The 14,062-nt window shown below is 39.4% G+C and overlaps 1 protein-coding gene across 1 annotated transcript in view; it reads right to left on the reverse strand.

The window, feature by feature from the left end:
- Positions 1–14,062, reverse strand: part of CDH20 (cadherin 20) — a 304,259-nt gene that overhangs the window by 64,097 nt on the left and 226,100 nt on the right. The window contains exon 3 of the mRNA XM_069100751.1: positions 10,321–10,715. Within this exon, the coding sequence (XP_068956852.1) occupies positions 10,321–10,566 (246 nt within the window). The 5' untranslated portion in view covers positions 10,567–10,715. The remainder of the gene's footprint in view (positions 1–10,320; positions 10,716–14,062) is intronic.

Consider the following 14,062-nt stretch of genomic DNA (forward strand, 5'->3'; position numbering starts at 1 on the left):
GTTTCAGTTGTGTCTGACTCTTTGTGACTCCATTTGGATTTTTCTTGGCAAAGATATTGCAATGGTTTGCTATTTCTTTCTCCAGCTTATTTTACAGCTGAGGAAACTGAGGCAAACAGGGTTAAGAGATTTGCCCCGTGTCACACAGCTAGAGGTCAGATTTGAACTCAAGAAGATGAATCTTTCTGATTCCAGGCTCAGCCCTATGTTTCCATATCCGCCTTGGAATCTACTCAGGTCAGGTCTTAAGACTCCAACCTTCCTTTTGAGTGGCACTGGGAGAAGGACTTTGGAAATGCATTTTCAGCTGGTAAGGGAATAGGAAGAATGAATTTAAAAGTAATAACTAAAACCCAGGTCAACAAATATTTATTTAGTACCCACTGTGTTTGTGAACATGTTTAAAAGGACATCTACAGAGCCAGCCTTAGGCAAAAACAATCTAGATGAAGTTTGTCTGTAATGTGTTATTTAAATCCTCTATCCTATTTCTAGAGTTCCTCGCTCTTTTCCCCTAGCAAGTCCCGTTGCTTGGCGCTATCCCACTCTTCACTCTTTATAAAAACCTGATCTCTTAGATAAGGATCTGCTATCCAGGATTAATAGGAATTTAACTCCATGGGTTATCTTTTCCAAGGGCACCTACATTTTAAGCCTTATTTCTCATGGTGAATGAAAGACTCTGTTCCCATTTTAAATTATTTTCAAGCATCAGTCAATAGGTGGAGGAAAAAAAAACTTTTTCAAGACTCTTCTGGGTGTCTGAGTTAATACAATGCAGTCACTGTTACATTGTCATCTTCAGAGCATTGTGGTATAGTGGAAAAAAAAAAACACTTCACTTGTGGTCATAAGACTCTAAGTTCCAGGCTTGGCTTTGACTATTTGTATGACTGTGGGTAAGTCATTCTTTTTCTCCAAGCCTCAGTTTCCTTCTTTGCAAAGAAGGAATACTTTCTCTACCCATAGGATTTGTATGAGGCTAATGTGTAATAAACTTTAAAATCCAAACAAAGTATGAATTGTTATTAAAAGGCTAACCTGGAACATCCAAACTCCCTGAAAGCTGTGGCTACACATACACACGCACTCACATACACATATATATTTAAATAAGACCTGTGGTTTTATTAGTGTAGGAAGTACCTTTATGTACTAAGGCAGCTCCGTGTCTATTACTTAAAAGATTAATTAATCTTAGAGAGTGGCCCAACACATTAGAGTTTAAGGGACTTGACTAAGATCACATGTATATGTCAGCAGCAGGACTCCAACCCCAGGTCTTTCTAATTGAGGCCAGCTCACTGTTCACTACAACTGCATCTCTACTATCTTCAATACCAGTTTTACCACATGGTTTAAGAAGCCAAACTGGAAAAAATAGGGAAAGGATATGTTTTAGTGCAGATTCTACGTCTGTGTCTTTCTTTCCTTTTCAGATTCTTCTAAATTATTTTTCTAAAATGTCCTCTTGCAATGCTGAATTAGCACCCTGTGGTCCATTACATTGGTCATATGTCATACACTTACTAGCTGTGTGGTCCTGAGACTAACTTCTTTCTACCTCAGTTTCCTCATCTTTAAAGTATGGATGATAATAGTACCCACCTAATAGAAATATGATAAAATGAGAGAATATTTGTAAAGTGCTAGACTTCAGGGTTGGGGAACCTGCAACCTCGAGGCCACATGTGACCTTCTAGGTCCTAAAGTTTTACAGAACAAATCCTTATACTAAGGGGATTTGTTCTGTGAAGTTTGGATTCAGTCAATGGGCCACCTGTGGTTGGGAATTTGTTCTATAAAACTTGGATTCAGTTAAAGGGATGCACTTGAGGACTTAGAGGGCCAGATATGGTCTTGAGGTCGTAGGTTCCCCACCCCTGTACTAGATAAATGCTACCTATTACTATTATTAAAATCACCTGGGGGTGGCTAGGTGGTGATGTGAATAGAGCACCCACCCTGGAGTCAGGAGGACCTGAGTTCAAATCTCGCCTCAGACACTTGACACACTTACTAGCTGTGTGACCTTGGGGAAGTCACTTAACCCTAATTGCCCTACCCTCCCCCCTCCAAAAAAAGAAGCAAATAAAAAATCACCTGGTTACTTTGTTTCATTCACAAGGCTCCTTTTCTTCTCCCCTTCCTCATAACTGATAATGTTATTTAGAAGATCATAAAATCCCAGACATAAATGTGGCAGGGACCTTAGAGGTAATTTTGTTTGACAAGTTTAACAGTTTATGAAACAGAGTCTCAGAATAAGCAGCAGAGACAGGATTCAAATGCTGATTTTAGGACTTCAAGTTCAGCACCTCAGAGTTAAAACAATCTGACTTCATGTCCTTCTTCTGATACACCATTTGCATGACTCTGGACACCTTTCACTGTCCCCAGATAACTAACTAAGATTTTAAATGACAAATATGCATTGATAAAGAGACTTTGCTCACTGAGAGTTCCTTATACCAATGAAATCACAGGTTTAAAAAGATGCTTTTTTAAAAAGTGTTGTTGCGGTTTAAACCCAGGGACACCAAAAAGTGGTTGAGGTTTCATCATGTATTGTGGTGGAATCATCTAAAAAAATTGAGAGTCAGACCACCTCTAATCCAAGTATAAGCATTTATCGAGATTGACGCCTCTCATGAAGCAGGCTAAGTTCCAAGAGGAGCCAGAAATTTTAAAGAAACTTTAAAGATGGATTTTTATAAGGTATTGATGCGATTACATAACAGAAATTTATATAGAATAGAGGAATATCATTAATATTAAAAAAAGGCAGGAGGAGTTTCTTAAGGGATTAGATAATGGAGGGCAGCTCCCATCTATGGGTCCATAGTAAAACATCCTGGTCATTCTCCCTCCAACTGGCTAGCTATTGTGGTCCTGTCTGGTTAAGACAGACAGGTATTGTGGTCCTGTCTTGGGCTAGATGGATGATGTGATTTTGATTAAATATAAGAACACACCTGTTTCTGTGGGAATGGGTCTGGGGGCAGTGATGAGGTAGAGGCAGTAGCTAGTTTCCCATCACATGGACACACCTGCTGTTTCTGTGGGAACTAAGAGTTCAGGCACAAACCTGTTGTTCCAGTGAGCAATGAGGCATGTATGAAGAAGTTAAGGTATTGGCCGGGATGGGGGGAGGGTTAGGTAGGTACAGTGCGCCTGCTGTTCAGTGGGGCTAGGCCTTTAATGAAGTTAGAATATTGGGACTGGGGGCAGCTTTATTAGGATTCCATCAGTATCCATTCAGAGAAGAAGGAAAATCCTTTTTTGCATAGATAAATTGAAAGATGTTGACTATTTTGAGCTAAACTCTGATCTTGCTTTTAAAGTATTACAACACTCTCTTCCCCTACCTGAACCCACAGTTCATAGCTGCTATGGTCTTTATGTCCTTTTCTCAGATAAAACTACAACCTCTTGCTATTGTTAAAAACAAAGAAACAAACAAACAAACAAAAAAACTTCCCAAAACAACCACGGGCTATTTTTCTTCACTAGATCATAAAAGGAAAATTGCTATGACAACAATTAGGGGGTATGCCTAATTGCTGAAGATGGAACCTTCCCTTAGTCTCAAAAAATAGATTGGTACTAGAAGATCTGCTTTGAATACAGGAGAGAAGGGAAATTGGGCAATTCTAGGAAAGGAGAAACTCTTACAGTGATGTTGTTCAGTCTGACTCTGTGACCCCATTTGGGGTTTTCTCGGCAAAGATACTGGAGTGGTTTGTCATGTCCTTCTTCAGCTCATTTTACAGGTGAGGAAACTGAGGCAAAGAGGGTTAAGTGATTTGCCCAGGGTCACACTGCCAATAAGTGTCTGAAGTCAGATTTGAACTCAGCAAGATGAATCTTCCTGACTTCAGGCCTGGCACTCTATCCACTATACCACCTAGTTGTCCTTATAGAGAACAGATGGTGTATAGTCCTATCTGAAGAGGCTGGTCTAATGTTCTCTTAAGAAACCTTTTTTTTCCTGTGCCTTTTCTGTGCATCTACAAGCACTTATCTATTTTTTTTTCTGTAAAAAACAATATAGGAACTCTGTAGCTAGAGTGGTCTACTAGGTGTAGATCAGGTAGCAGTTTCTCCCTCCTTTTATTTAATTTATTAACATGGTGGCTTAAGGGGAGAATCCAAAGGGACAAAGAAGAAGCATTTTTACTCTTGAATATGGGAAGTCCCTGGTGTAAGAAAGAGCAGATTACCATTTTGTGTTTACATAGTACATTCCTCTGGAGAGCTTAATGTACTTCTCTAGCTTTTAAAATTAGAGCTCATAACATTTGTATGAGCTTCCAGGTATACACTTTCTCTAGGGGAAACTGAAGAATAGAAGTTAACTGACTTGCTCTGGGTCACAAAGCAAATCAGTAGCAGAGTTGAAAATGGTTCAATATTGATTCTTAGCTGTAATCAGCAGAACATGCCCATGTACACCCTGGAAGCGAATCTCATATTCCTTTTAAATACTTGCAGGACAGAGTGGCACTAGTGAATATGCCCACATGTCTAAGAATTCCACAGTCATTAGGGAAAGTCTCAAAGGTAATAGGGAATGATAGCTGGCACCTTCAGAATGCTGAGGTGGGGTTGATTTGAAAAATATAAAAAAGTAATTAAAGTGCTTTGTTATTAAAGATCTATGGGTTAGTCCTTTCCAACAACATTGTTGACCTTAGCAAGAGTTTGGTCCTTGGGACCCAGCATAAACCTCCTCTGGCTTTCCCTCTTTGTATATGTCAATACAATCTAGCTGGGACTTGCTACCCGAATGGTCCCTGGGAAGTTCAGTGCAAGTTCTATAAAGGCAACACCAATTACTGCTGCTAATTGTTATAGAAGTTCTTCCTGAAATGAGCAAATACAGTGGCAGGCTTTCTAAACAGACATCTCAGGGAGGTCAAGGTGACAAGAAGGGAGATACCCTAGGAGCTTCAGGGAATTAGATGTCCATGTATTACTTGCCAAAAGGAAAAAGAAAATAGTGTCTGGGAAAAAAAGCAATGGGGATATTCTAGATATAGATCTGGAAGAGGCCATTTATTCCTCATTTTGCAGCTGAGGAAACTGAGGAACAAGGAGCTTAAGTGACTTGCACAGGGTCATGTATCTAATATGTTTTGTCAGAGGTGGAATTTGAATCCAGGTTCTCTGACTCCTGAGGTAGTGCTTCAATTCAGTTCAGTGTATAGCACTAAACATATAATGTGTATATATAATCATATATGCATAAATGTATACACACACACACACACACACACACACACACACACACATATATATATATATATATATATAGTTACACACAGGGATCAATAATTTAGCCTTGTTCCAGCTTGCCATTGCCATTATAAGATAGGAACCCTTAGAAGGCTCCTTTGCCCCACCCCACAGAGATATCTGTATATTCACCCAGTGGGCACTTGAATCAGATGTGTTAGTTGGAACAACTCTTTCCTTTGGGTTACTCCTGATCAAGGCACCAGAAGCCCCTCTCAAGATTGCATCATGCACGTTGAGAGCAATTCCTACTTGGTGGTCTGGGCTTCCAGGGTCAAGGGATGGGCACATTATTGCTTACCATAATGGAATCAAATAGCATCCAGGCTCTCAGAGACTCCATCCCAACCCAGGATGGTGCACGTTGAACCAGGATGTCCACTCTGCAGGGCCATCTATGGGGCAGGGAGTGGCAAGGACTGGCATTCAGAGGGACAGAGAGGGCATGGGGCCCCTAGCTCACGCTGCCTGGTAGGTTGGCCAAGAATCAGCCAACCCAGAGTGTCAACACCCCAACCCCAACTTTAGCTTCCCTTCCCCTCAGCCCGTTCTAGAGTCCTGGTATGAGACAGAGCAGTAGAGCTAGATCTGGAATTAGGGGTCCTAACCGTGCTGACTCCTGATCACAGAGCCACACGAAGTGGACTTAATTCCTTGGGAGGATATAAATTCTTTGAGGACAGGAATGGTCTCATTTTGTATTGGTATCCTGAGGGCCTAGCACAGTGCCTGCATCATATTAGGTATTCAATAAAAATGTTTTTTGAGTTCTTCATAACATAGACAAGGTGAGAGTAGCATCTGACTACCAACAATTCCTATGCATTCGACTATCAGTGGCCCTTGAAGGTAGCAGGAGTGTGCTGGAGTCAGCTGTAAAGGACTCTGGGAGTAAATTGTTAAATTTTCAGTGTGAGCATTTATACCCCCAAAATCAGCAAACGCTACAAATCAGGGTTTGATTTATTGTTTAGTTGATTGTCTAGACTTAAAGTGATGGATTCATTTCCCACCTGGCTGCTCACCTGAACCACCCACCACTGTCTCCAGAAACGCATCTTCCTGCAAGATCAAATTAACTCTGAAATTCATACCTCTTCATTACCCCCTGTCCTTGGGGCCCCTCCCTCCCTCTATTTGGAGAGGGTGGCGAGTAGACATCTGAGAATTCTTTCCAGACCCTCTACTTAAGGAAGGGCCTGAGGCAGATCCTCATCATTTCCCATCTGGCTTCAGGACTTCATTATTCCCTTGCCCCTAATCCCCAGCCCTGCTCATGCCAGGTAGGCACCCTCTTTCCCCTTTCCCCATGTTAGTTACTTTTTATGTGTTGTCTTCCCCGTTAAAGTGTGAGAGCCTTGAGAGCAGGGACTATCTTTTACCTTTCTTTATATCCCCAACACTTAGCACAGTGACTGACACGGTTAGCTTTTAATAAATGTTTATTAACTGACTGATGGAGACAATGTTCGTAATTCAGATTAAACTTGGAAGTATGTTGTATGTACTTTTTTTTTTCCTGGAGTGCTGTATTTATCAGGACTCCCCACTGGTCAGGGACCCAGAACAAATGGCTATCCCAGCAGCTGCTCCTGTGCTAGGATCATAGACTTTGAGCTACAAAGGGCCTTATATATCATTTATTTTTGAACCCCTCATTTTACAAGTGAAGAAACTAGAGCACAAGCAAGTTAACCACAGGGCTGGAGCTGGTACAAATAACAAGTAGCAGAATTTAAATACAGATCTTAATTCCAGATTCAATTACTCTTTCCACTACAACCAGTGCTTTTTTTCTACTCTTAAACACTATGCTGTTCTTTTGCATCTGCCTCTTCCCATCCATGGCTATAGGCTCCATTTGGTTCCTTGTTGTCCTTTCTGGAGCCCTTAGGGAATCTTTTGGTTCTGAGAGAGGAGGATACTACAACTATTGAATATAAGTGATCTTCAGGTCTTCACTCTATTTTCTTTAACATTTTTTTCTTGCTTTTTTTGGAGGGGGAAGGGAAGGGCAATTGGGGTTAAGTGACTTGCCCAAGGTCACACAGCTAGTAAGCATGTCAAGTATCTGAGGTTGGATTTGAACTCAGGTCCTCCTGATTTCAGGGATGGTGCTCTATTCACTGTGCCACCTAGCTGCACCTTCCACTCTACAATCCTTTCAAAGTTTCAAGTTTCAAAGTTACTTTTGTAACTTTGTTACAAAAAAGTAACATCCATTCTCTCTTTCAAAGAGCATTAAGTCACAAACTCTACTAGGGTTATAATTTGGGATCTAAGAGGAGAATAAAAGCAATAACTCCTTGGGGAAGAAGGGAAGAATGACTTCCTTCATTTAGTTTATATAGACTTGTTGCTATTTTTTCCATTTTATGTGCTTACCCTGTCCCACATTCTTTACCAGCCCTCCCCCTCAGTGATGTAAGACAAATCTATTTAGAGCAGTAGTTCTTAACCTAGGGTCCATAGATTAGGGATTCATGTATAGATACAAGGGGATCTGTGAACTTGATTGGAAAACTATAGATAGATAGATAGATAGATAGATAGATAGATAGATAGATAGATAGATAGATAGATAGATAGGTAGGTAGGTAGGTAGGTAGATAGGTAGGTAGGTAGGTAGATTACAGACCTTTGGTTTCCTTCACAATCATATTGTTTATTTTATGCATTTAAAAACATTATTGTGATAAGGAATACATAGGCTTCACCAGACTACTAAGGGATCCATAATGTAGAAAAGGTTAAGAAGTCCTGAGTTAAAGAGAGGAAATTCACAAGCATGAAGTAGAAAGCAATTTAGGTTAAACAAGTTCTTCAGGGATTCCGAATAAGGTAGGAATCCTTATAGAAAGGAGTACAGTGAGGAAAATTTCATGGAGGAAGTAAAGTGGCTCTGGAGCATCTTAATGGGGAATAGTGAGAGAGAATGATGGTGAGGTAAAGGCAGTCAGTGGAGATGATCAAATGATGGAAAACTGAAGAGTTTAAGTTTTGTCTAATAAGCTTTAGTGAGCCATATTAAGGTCTTAATAAAGGAAATGGCATGACAAAAATTGTATTTAAGAAGATGAATATCTCAGAAGTATGTTAGGTGAATTGGAGACAGGAAGGAGAGAATCTTTGGTTTTTTCAAAGAACAAGAACTAAGCTAAGACCAATGGGAATTGAGAGGAAATGATTTTTGAAACACTGAGAAGGACCTATTGACAAAATTTGGTAAGAGGTTGGATATGAGGGATGAGAGAGACATTGCTGAGGTGTTAAACTCTGGGGAATTTGCTTCCTACGTTGGGGAGATACTTGGGCTTCTATGAGTTACTTAGTCTCACAACTTCTTTCTGTTTCTGGGGAGAGTGGCCACAATCACCTGCCTTTAAGTTATCACTTAATAGAATTTTTTATTTATTTTCAATTCACTTCTCTAGCTTCAATATTCTTTCACTTTATTGCTTTTATAGAATAGTTCTCTGATTAAAATTCAATTATAAAATAGGAGAAAGTCTAGCATTTTAAACAAGCAAGATAAACCAAAAATAATTCATTGTAATTCCATTTTAAAAAATCTACAAAAGTATCTGAAGGCACTATCTAGAGTCAGTATGTAGAGATGGCATTTGCTTTCTTTTTTATTTTTTAAGGTCAGAACCTGGGATAATGAATATGAAAATGTCTTTTAAAATGACAAAGAACATATAAATACAAGATATTAATTTTTTGGCCTTCCTTTGAAATATCCTGTATCTTTTGTAGTCATCAATCTTCTCCCTCTGTAATAATAGTAAGTGACATACATGCCACTTAAAACCCACTTTATGTGTTATTTCATTTGAGCATTGCAACTGCCCTTTACATCAGTTCTAAAGACTCTATTTGCAGCTGAAGAATCCTATGTGCTGTTTCCACTTATTAGAATATTAAACTCCTTAATAATAGGAATTGTCTCTGTTTTTGTATTCTCAGCCCGTAGCACCGAACTTGGCACATGCTAACCACTCGATAGATGCTTTTTCATTCATTTGTTCTTTATTATCTCTGCTTTACCTAGGAGGAAAGTAAGGTTCGTAGACGCATAGTTGGTAAGTGTCAGAGACAGAATGCGAATCCTTATCTTCCTGACTTTACTAAGTATAGAATTCTCTCTACCCTGCCATACTTCTTCTAGGAGGTTCCTTTTTCTCTGCCCTGCATCACCCTGGAGGTAGCTTCCTTTCTATACCCCTTACCCCCTCCTGTCAGTTTGATGTTGCTGCCACTGAGGAAGCTCACTGTCCTCCTGGGAAGGTGTTCTCTCCTCCAGACCTTTACATCTACCTCTTCTTGCCTTTGGGATGTGAGAGTAGAGAAACAAGTTCTCTTCTTTGGCAGATAATCTAACAAAACAAGTGATACTTTCCCATTTGTCTACCAACATGTTTGCCTTCCCTTATTTTGCTGTGTAAAAGCCCATATGAGGAGGCTGTCAATCACTGAAATTGTTGAGGATTAAAAAGGCATTTAAAACTCATTTCACTTATGTTAAGCAATTTCTCAAGCCCCAAACACAGGTATTGTATATGGCTGGCTATGTATGTATTCACACTCCACATGCTATAAACCATTCTGTATTATTGATTAACCTGAATTAAAAGTATGGTCTTTGAAATATTTATGACCAGGCATCCTCCCAAAACATTTATATGAGAGGAAGTAAATAACTTAGATGAATTTTCAATTTTCACAGACATCATTTACTTATCATGGATGCACTGCTATATGTCCATGTTACTACACCTGGGTATATAGAACACAGTTTCTGGAATATAATAAAGTCCATTCATTGAATCAGCATTTATGAAGTGCCTCCTATATGCAAAGCACAGCATCCATATTACTGTGAGAATAAAGCTCAAAACATTTTATATTCATGATCTTGAAATGCAGTATACTGATGATGTGCTTAAATCCACCATTGTTACTGACTCTCTCTCCCTCCCCCATGTAGTGCATGTTTTATTTCTATGTTGTAGTTCTTACCTTGCCAACATACAAAGGGTCAGTTCCAGTATATTCTTCCAGAACAAAGAATTGATTCCAAACCCAACTTCTTTTCATTCGATGGTGCAAATGTGTCTTGTCCGACAGATGTACTTCCAGTTCTTTGAGGGGCATGGGAGTGACAGACAGCACTGTGGTCGTAAGGTCCATCAACCCACAAAAGTACAAGGACATGCCAAGTCCAAGCCAACTCTTTGCTTTGCTCATTCTACCAGAGGTCCACATGGATTTGCCAGGGTGTCAAAAGGTAAAGCAAAAGAAAAAATCACTAGAGTTCAGGAATTTCTTGAGATGAAAAACTTCTCTTTATTTGGCTCTCTTAGATCTTTCAAATAAGATCCTGCTTGGAGTCTGACCACTTGAAGGATGATTTCCTGCCAAGTTAGACAAAAGACACTTTGATGATGTCAAGTTCCTCCCTTGTGTTTGAGCAAGTTCTCAAGAAACACAAATAAGTATTCAGTTTTCTACTCAAAGAATTAAAAAGTTATGACATGCTATCACTTCAATAATGTTTGGGTAATGAATAATATTTTGGTAAAAATCTTGCTATCTGTAGTCCTAAACCTTTGGACATGGATTTCATTGGGGATACAGCTAGTGAATAAATTTCTTCTCTTTTGGTAACTTAGCTGCAGGGTTTTGCTGTATTATTGATTGGCCTGAATTAATAGTATACTCTTTGAAATATTTATCATCAGACAACCTCCCCAAACACTTAAAAATAGTGCTCACTTCCAAAATTTACAGCAGATTGCTAATATTTCCATTAGAATAACTTTTCTTGGTATATCGAAAAATAAAAACAAAAGCAAGTTTGGTCTTGTTACTACTCTCCAGTACCTGCACCCTATCCATTATTGATAACATCACCAAACTTGGATTTCATTTATAAGCTGCTGTGAATCACTTGTGACTTTAATCGTTCTTTCTAGACCATTGTGGAATTCAAGTTTCACACTCTGCTGCCCCTTTTCCCATGATCTGATAGGGGCTGCTAATGTGACATTTCTAGGATTTGAACGGTCAGTTAATCATTATATCATCCACAAAAGGCTTTAAAGAGCTGATGGTCACATGCTACTGTAGGCTGGCTAAAAGAGTCAAACCAACACATTTTTCTTGCTTCAGTGTGAAAGGCTTGTTTAGGCAGAGGAATGTGGACTTTCATCAGGGAACACTTTTTCATCCCTTGAGGTTCCTTTGTGGCTGTGAAGTCAGATTAACCAGTGACCTCACTTCTGGGTTAGGGATTATAGCAATCTATTCTTCCCTGATTTGGATGGGTTTAATGAGATGGTAGAGTACTGGAAGTACCACGTCAGAACAGTCTTAATATCCTTGTGGATCTGGCATTGTCACTATTCATTCTAAGGGTTTTTGTCTCCCTATCACTACAAATGGACTCTTCAATATGTGTGTTTGGATTTAGCAGTAAAATAATGTTCTCTTTTTACAAGTATAAATTAAATGCACTGAAACAAACTTTCTTCCTGCCCCCAGCCTACAAAAAATTCAATGAAATGGCTATCAGATCCTCACAGCTGAAATTGTCAAGGATTAAAAAGATATTTAAACTTGTCTCATATTTCTTCATGAGCAAGTGACAACTGCCAAGAAAGGAGGAAGGGATGAGGAGTTGTGAATGAATGAAGTGGAAAGGGAGAGACTGATCATTTGAAAAGCTACAACACTGAAAACAAAGTGAAGTGAGAACAACCCAGCTGCATCTTCTTGAGGATGATGTGAACCTCAGTGAAAAACACAAGGATGTTGCTGTTATAGACTAGGTTAGTAGAGGAAAGAGTGGATAGTCCCTCTCTTTCTGATCCTACAGACGTAGAGAAGCCCAAGCGGAGTTGTTCTTGCTCTATTTGTCTCACTTCCATCAGTTAATTTTTGCTGTTCAGTTATTTTAGTTGTATCTGATGCTTCATGACTTCATTTAGGATTTTCTTGGCAAAGATCCTGGAGTGGTTTGCCATTTCCTTCTCCAGCTCATTTTACAGATGAGGAAACTGAGGCAAACAGGGTTAAGTGACTTGCCTTATGTCATATAGCTAGTAAGTGTCTGAGGTCAGATTTGAACTTAGGAAGATGAGTCTCCTGACTCCAGGTCCAACACTCTATCTATTGTGACACCTAGCTTCCCTAAACTAGTTTATATAAGTCATTACATCTTCCTACATGCTTTTCAATATTTATCACATACATTGTTTCTTAGAGGGCAGTGATATTCCATTATGTTTATAAACTATAACTTGCTTAGTCATTCAGTTGGAAGTTATGAGAGAAAGAATTATGCTGTCTCAGGGAGTCTAAGGGGGCAATATGTAGGCATGGCACATTATATAGGGAAGGATATGAGAAAAATAGCTCCCCCTTCCCCTGGACAACAGTTACTAATAAGACATAAGGAAAACTTTATGTTTTATGTACATTTTATTAGGTCAAGGAGGAACTTTGGACTGGGAATCCTTCCTCTGACACACTACCTATGTCATCTTGAGAAAATCATTAATGCCTGTGGACTCTCAGTTCCTCATCTCTAAAATGAGATAGTTGTGTGTGGAGACCTCAGAGAGGGTACCCATCTAATACCTCCGGCAGCTGAGAAAAAGTCAGCGTTTGGGATGAAAGCTCCCCTGTCTGGTGGCAGAGTCCTACTGTGGCAAAAAGCCCAGGGGTCAAGTGACTAAGGCGTGACATGACCAGGCAAAGGAAACAAAACAGACAGAAGATTCCAACATTAGACTCCTATTTTGGGGACAAAAAGGAGCAAAGCATGGAACAGGAGGAAGACAGTGAAGTCAGAACTCCTACATCAAAAGCTTCAAAGGAAAATACAAGCTGGTAACAGGCCATAGAGGACCTTAAGAAGCAGATAAGAGAAGTGGAGGAAAAATGGGGGAGAGAAATGAGAACAATGCAAGAAAATTATGAAATGAGAGTCAACAGCCTGACTGAGGAAAATCACACCTTAAAAAAATAGACTAACTCAAATGGCAAAAGAGGCTCAAAAAGGCAATGAGGAGAAGAATGCCTTAAAAAGCCAAATTTGCCAGATGGAAAAAGAATCTCAAAAGCTCACTGAGGAGAATCATGGCTTCAGAATTAGACTGGAGCAAATGGAAGCTAATGACTTTATGAGAAATCAAGATGTTGTTAAACAGATCCAAACAAATGAAAGAATAGAAGGCAATGTGAAATATCTCATGGGAAAAACCACTGACTTGGAAAATAGATCCAGGAGAGATAATTTAAAAATTATTGGGCTACCTGAAAGCCATGATCAAAGTAAAAACCTAGAAATCATCCTCCAGGAAGTTCTCAAAGAAAACTGCCCTGATGTTTTAGAACCAGAGGGCAAAATAGAAATTGAAAGAATCCATCAATCACCTCCTGAAAAAGATCCCAAAAAGAAAATTCCTAGGAATATTATAGCTAGGTTCCAGAATTCCCAGATTAAGGAGAGAATATTACAAGCAGCCAGGAAGAAACAATTTGAATATTGTGGAAACACAATCAGGATAATCCAGGATCTGGCAGCTTCTACACTGAGGGATCAAAGGGCTTGGAATATGATATTCTGGAGGTAAAAGGAGCTGGGATTAAAACCTAGCGTCACCTACCCAGCAAAACTGAGTATCATGTTTCAGGGGAAAATATGGTCATTCAGTGAAATAGAGGACTTTCAAGCATTCTTGCTGAAAAAGTCAGC

Source organism: Petaurus breviceps, unplaced genomic scaffold, assembly GCF_028583685.1.
Source record: "Petaurus breviceps papuanus isolate PSGF00001 unplaced genomic scaffold, PetGlider_PUasm1.0 42, whole genome shotgun sequence".
Taxonomy (NCBI): Eukaryota; Metazoa; Chordata; class Mammalia; order Diprotodontia; family Petauridae; genus Petaurus; species Petaurus breviceps.